The sequence below is a fragment of the Aptenodytes forsteri genome, unplaced genomic scaffold (genome assembly GCF_000699145.1).
Source record: "Aptenodytes forsteri isolate BGI_AS27 unplaced genomic scaffold, ASM69914v1 Scaffold213, whole genome shotgun sequence".
Lineage (NCBI taxonomy): Eukaryota > Metazoa > Chordata > Aves > Sphenisciformes > Spheniscidae > Aptenodytes > Aptenodytes forsteri.
Window position 1 is genome coordinate 197822 of NW_008795522.1, and position 6612 is coordinate 204433.

Here is a 6612-nt window from a genome sequence, read left to right on the forward strand (position 1 = left end):
GCTTACACTAGTCAAGGACTTTCCAGCTCCTCATGCCCTGCCAGTGAGAAGCTGGGAGGGGGCGCAGCCAGGACAGCCGACCCAAACTGGCCACAGGGCTATTCCATAGCTCAGCACGTAAACTGGGGGGCGAGGGGCGGGGGTGGCCGCTGCTCGGGGACTGGCTGGGCGCTGGGCAGCGGGTGGTGAGCAACTGCATTGTGCATCACTTATTTTGTATATTCTTTTATCATTATTATTATTTTCCCTTCCTTTTCTGTCCTATTAAACTGTCTTTATCTCAACCCACAAATTTTACTTTTTTTCCCCCCCAATTCTCTCCCCCATCCCTCTGGGGGAGGAGGGAGTGAGCGAACGGCTGGGTGGGGGTTAGCTCTCCGCCGTCACTTTTTCAACATCTCACAGCGGGAAGGTATGCTACATCAGTGCTACTGCCTTTATAAATGAAACTTGGGAGCATTAAGTTATAGAAGACCTGATTTTTGTAGGATTAGGATATTAACTTTTGCAATCATTAATGAGATTAAACATCAAGAGCCTCCTGATGTGAAAGATTAATTTTGGTGGTGAACAAGGCTGGACTTACTGACAGAAACATGTCTTTGAAAACCCAGACTTCTAAAGCTTATAAAAAATTGATGTGAGTGGACCAGGGAGCTCTGGTTACTGCTCTGAATGCAAGATACCCAACTCTCTGCTAATTAAAATGTACAGCTGTAGTAGCTGTTAGTTACCTGCCTGAGTTACTACTGCAATGGAAAGAATTTAATCATCGTGATACAAAAATAACTGGCTCCCATCCTCCCCCCGTTACAGAGCGGGTAATGAACTGCTTTGCTCTTTCTCTGTTGGCAATTCTGCTGTTTCACTCCAGCAGAGGATCAGGAGCATTTTGAGATTTCCTTCTGTCCTCCAGTACCAGTTACAACCGTTTCACCTATGGCCATAGACTTCTGCCTGTTATCGCCCTTCCCTTATTACATTATGAACTGTTAATTTAGAAAATATTCTGACAATTTCCCTTTTCTTCCCCTTCCATGCATATGTATGTATATATCATTATTTCCACAGCTGTCTTTACTTCCCTCTAATTTTGGTTAGACCACGCTGGTTTAAACACCTCTGTAGATTTTGGGCTTGTGGGTTTTTTTGGCAACTGTAGAAGGCTCTTAACTTGCAGCAGTTCATATTGTTCCATTTTAGTCTTCCCCAATTGTATTTGGCTCCTAACTGTTCAAAGCTGAAAATCTTGTTCTTTGCTAGCACCAACAATTTCTGCTAGGGACTGCAATTCTTTAAGTCTCACAGATGACTTCCTTGCTCCGTGTCAAGCCTCCTCAGCAGGTAAGGGTCCTTCTCGCTTCTTTATAGACAACCAGCCTGCGCCCCGACTGCCGCTTCTCGTCTGACTAGTACAGATTATATAATCTTGCAGTAGCAGGAACGGGAGCTCAGCGAGATGTTCCGTCACTGGGAAATGGGGCGTATGGTTTAGTGTCAGTTTTGGCTGCCAGCCTGGAAATAAGTGGAATTGGTGGGGATTAAATTGGTGGCCTTGATTCAGCTGCAGAAGGGACAGCATTTAAGCGATGATTTTTGCACTCATGTCTTTGGAATGTAAATTCGAAAGCTTTAGTGTTGTAGTCCTGTTTGACACAAAACTGAGTCATAATTTTCAAAATACAATGTTTAGGTCCATCGGGGTGAGCAGAACAACTGCTGTGGTTCAATTTCCTGATTGTTAAATGACTCCGGACAGGAAAAAAGCCTCTCCTTCTGGATGGGTTTGCCTGTATTTCTGTAAAACCCACAGCTGCTTCCAGCACTCAGAATTCAAAGTTAAGAGAGATGATGGATTCCAGAGCCGAGGGAAGGTTGTAGGGAATGCTGGTCAGAAGCGTCTTGTCTTTTGAACTGTAGGATGGGCAGGGGAGGAGATCAGAGGTCAAATGTCTCTTCTGACTCAACCTTGGCAACGTGCTCCAGAATTGTGTCTCTGACACATGCCAGCACTTTAAACCTGCTCTGGGAGCCAGCTGGCACAGTGCAGCACCGCTGCGCATGGTTAGGTTAGTAGTGTTTTCTCTTATGCTATATTCTGTACTTCTCTTTTAGTTGTATCTATCTATAAAACTTGCTGCAGCATTCCTGTCTCCAGAAACAGACACTTTTATTTCTTACCTGGCTTTTCCCCCCCCATTAAGCCCCCCCCCATCTCTTAAGTACACTTCCCTTTCTCCCCATCTGTCAAAATCTACAGTCAGACCTCTTTGTGATAAACTCTTATTTTGCCATTTTCAGTCTCTGGTGTGCAGAAAGAGAGGAGAAAGGGTGGTAACCATCCCTCTTACCTTTATCCAGTGACTCACTTGTGGGCTTAACCTGATGGTTCCCTTCTTCCTAAAGTTCCTAGGTTGCAATACAGAATATGAACAGATGGCAGGACACAAGCTGTACGTGTAAAGATGACAGGCCTCCTGTGGCCCAGCCTTTCACATTGGTAGGTTAAATTAATGTAGATGCAAATACTGTCATTTGTGAAGGCTGCTCCGTTTTACGGTGACGCTGCACAGCAAAAGGATACTGCTCACAATGCTTGAGCAACACCAGAGTAACATGGTCAGACGGATCCAAAAGATGTCTTTGCTGTGAACTTCTGGCTGCATCAGGTAGGACAGGACGGTCTGAACCATCATATAAATGGCCCCTACTCCGAATGTCAGGCAGGCTCCAACCACGTGTATGTAGTACAGGATACATTTCTAGGGAAAGAAAGCACTGCTTGTACAGAACCTGGTTTCATTTTAAACTGTGAGAACAATTTTCTTCTGTAAACCTTTGGCACTCCACCCACTCAATTACCTTCTCACATCCTAAGCTAAGCAGTTCTGGAACATGCTAGTACTTGGGAGATTTTTCTTGGAACCCTCATACAGAGTTAGCGGGAAGCCAGCACCTGCCAGCCCTCTGTATTGCTGCTTTTGTTAAGTTCTTGTGGCTAAGTTACAGGTCACAGCTATATCTTAACTATAGGAATTATAAGAGCTGTTCTCATTAGCCGTAACGGACAGTGGTACAGACACTGGATGAAGGAATCCCTGCAGCTGGGCAGGTAACGAGAGTGACAACAGGCTATCCACTGAGCATTTCTATCCCAGGAATCTGTACATCTACGAAATATAATGCAACACAGGATAAACACGACACAGTTCTAGTACCCCAAATGGGATTAAAAATAACGAGGTTTAGCGCTTCTCTGAATTACTCTAGTTTGAATAAGCCTTGTTTGTCAAATTAGTATCTTTGAATACTCAGAGAGAACAAGGTTGAATCAAGCAGTAATACTCCTTAACTTAAAAAACACTATAGGAGAATCAACTGTCAAATAGTGAAAATCATTAAAACTAGACGTTATTCCAAGAAAAACAACCCAACTTAAAATTTACGCCCTGAAAAATCACATTGTGTTCAGTCCTTTCCTCTCATCCCTGGCTAAGCACAGTACGCAAAGACTTTCTTGCCCATTGTGCAACGCGAGGCCTGGCAGCCTCCCTGCACTCCAGTCGTGCAGGTGATCTTTTATGCCCTAAAGCATGAGACTGTCTGTGTATTTTACTGAATAACTGTTAAGATCAGGAATTGGAGTCACCCTTTCCTCACAATCTCCGTGTGCACCTTATGTGCACAAATGAACTTGAAGTGCTGCATCCACAGTATAACGGAGGTGGGAATTTAAATAGTGAATAACCAAGTTGCAAAGGTGTGTGCTCCAAAATCATGTGCTGTTCAGTGATGAGGTGTCATCAGAGAGAAATCTTTGCCCTGTGTGAGAGGAAGTCAATAGCCACAGCCAGAATAAAGCAATAGTACTGGCTGAACAGCACGAATTGAATCTCCCGTGAGGATGAGCCCTGTGCTATTGCTTTGACTCCCAGCAGCGAGAGCTGTCTGGAGCTCTCTGTGGGATGGCTGTTCCCATATCCCCTTTGCTCATCTTCGTGTATTTTCAAACTTCAGTTGTCTTCAGTAACTAGTGGATTCCAGGGGGCTTTAGCTCCTTTTGCCTCTGGGGTGGCCCTCAACCAGTCCTCAGCATCACTTGGATATGCAGGTACCTCACTTCCAATTTTTGTCTTGCTCAAGTGCACGTTACACAAACTAGTTAACAAATTAACATGCACCTTCTAGATTTTGATTATCTTGAAATCTACAGAAAGTAGACATGCCCTCTCCTGGCCAGTGGTGGAGGGAAATCATGGAGTTGAACACAGCCTGGAGGCTTTTGCTTGGTGGGTGTGGTAGGGGAGGCTGTGACCTCTGGGTATAGCTAGGGCTCTAGAAAAAAGTAAATAGATTGAGGCCTCCAAAAAAAAAAAAAAGAAACCCCAAAATGAGTGTGCTGAGCTTTCTAAGACAGGGGCTGCTGAAGCACTTGGAGAGCTGTGCTAGGGGAAAAGGAGAAGGGAAAAAGGTGGAGCTTTCCAGGAGCTTTTCCTCTTTGCTTTTCCCTGCCCCTAATCCAGCAGGAGACCGAGGTGCCACTGCAGCCTCTAGTGGCTAAAGGCACCACTACAGGCCCCTGAAAAATCCAGCAGGTAATTAATATGATGAGGCTGGCAACTGCACAACTGCCTTGCATGTAACAGCCAACGATGTAGAATGTGGCCCTGCTGATGGTGTGATATGTGAGAATATCAGATGATTATTTTTTTGAGGGGGTGGGAAGTATTGGGGAGGTAAAAAAAATAGAGACACTGGGAGGGAAAAATTCGAAAGCTGGTTAACATTGCAGTATTTTCAAGAATTGCGCAGGTTTGAAGGAAAATACACCCAAGAGGGCAGATTTTTCAGAGCTGGACTTCTTGTGGGGTTGGGTGTTTTTGTTGGCTTTACTTCTAGTTGTAACAAGTTTTGAACATTTAATACCTGATTCTCCTGAGTCAAAATACAATATAGTTGTGGTCTTTTAATCTGGAGCGAGGGCTTTCAAATCTCCTATAAGGAGATCCAAGATGAGTTTGCATTCTGCAAAACTTGTGGGGTGTTTAACGTTTTGAAATTTCATGAATAGCTGCTTGCAAGTCCCAGTGGATAAAGCAAATAAGTAAGAAATTATAAAACCTTAAATTTTTAACAGTTTTCTGTAGGGAATTTGACAAAAAACCAGGTTTGCCCCAAAAAGTTTTGCTTTCAGTAAAATCTCCATTTTATCAGATAACTCAGTAAACAAACAAACGCACAACTCTGGACAGCTTCAGAACACTGCAAGCAAAGCACGAACCTGGAAATTTGCAATAATGCAAAGTCCAAAACAGCTCATCAATCCTAGTGTAAGGCCAACCTTATTAAGCTTGATGATCTTGGATTTTTCTGGATTCAGAGCGTAAACTTGTTTATAACGGACATACATAGTAGCCATACCTGTTAAGGAAGAAACCAAATGCAGTCAGATTTTCGGCTGACGAGCAGACTGCCCTTGTTTAACTGGGAAGATGCTGAGTGACAGAGGCAACTATTTAAAACACAAAAACTGTCTTATGGTACGCTGAAATAGGAAAGCTGAGAATCTGGAAGCCAAAACTGAAAGAATATAATGGTAAACAAGTCAATTTACTAGATTTTTCTGATCTCTTTCATTTGAAAGACATACTAGGTTGTTTTTCCCCCTCTCCATAATTGCAGCACAAGTAAGGTGACTGCCTTGAATTTGCATTTCTATTTCTTTTACTAGTCTGTTGGGTTTTCTTGAACGCATTTTTGGCCTTCTGGAATCTGCAACTGTCATGCTGGCTTTGTGGATAACATCCCTGGCATACACTGTCCTCTGAATTGCTTAAGAGAATTAAGATTGATTGCTTAGAATTCAGTTTTTGACTGAGAATTATGGGCTAATGATCTGAATAAGGAAATTAAATTGTTTAAAACTGTGTGCATTCCAGAACTGCCCGCAGTTCGCCAAGGACAGCTTTCTATACTCACCCAAGAAAGCCGAAATATTTAACATGATCCCAAATAAGCATCTTTCAGGTGGTATTGTCCCTGTATCACTGGAAGAGATAAATGGAGTGATACTTACCTATCTATACTAAAAATACTTGCAACACAACTGTACTTATTTCAGCCTACAAAGGAACCATAAGAAACAGGTTTGTAAAGAGAAAAAAAACCCTTCCAGATATTTTTCAATTAATTTTTCATTACTCAAACTCTACTGTGCTAGTTTTAGAGCTGTAGAAATAAGCATGGTAAAGACGTGCTATCCTTAGAATAAGGAATGAACATACTTGGTATAACTATTCCTTTTATATTGATCTTGAGTCCATAAAAGGTGAATAAAGAGTATTAAAACTGGAAAAATGGAGAACCTGGAAAACTGAAAGACCAAAACTAAGGTCATATGTACAGCCTTGATGCAATGCAGTTGGGAATGCCAATTTTGCCCCTGTACTCGGCCCTGGTGAGGCCGCACCTCGAATACTGTGTTCAGTTTTGGGCCCCTCACTACAAGAAGGACGTTGAGGTGCTGGAGCGTGTCCAGAGAAGGGCAACGAGGCTGGTGAGGGGTCTGGAGAACAAGTCTTATGAGGAGCGGCTGAGGGAACTGGGGTTGTT

At 43.1% G+C, this 6612-nt stretch overlaps 1 protein-coding gene across 1 annotated transcript in view; it reads right to left on the reverse strand.

Moving 5' to 3' along the window:
* DRAM2 (DNA damage regulated autophagy modulator 2) overlaps window positions 1-6612 on the reverse strand; it is a 12674-nt gene that overhangs the window by 2709 nt on the left and 3353 nt on the right. Inside the window, exons 3-5 of the mRNA XM_009281851.2 lie at window positions 5980-6047; window positions 5282-5421; window positions 2585-2762 (exon numbers count right to left, since the gene is read on the reverse strand). Coding sequence (XP_009280126.1) covers window positions 2585-2762; window positions 5282-5421; window positions 5980-6047 — 386 coding nt within the window. The remainder of the gene's footprint in view (window positions 1-2584; window positions 2763-5281; window positions 5422-5979; window positions 6048-6612) is intronic.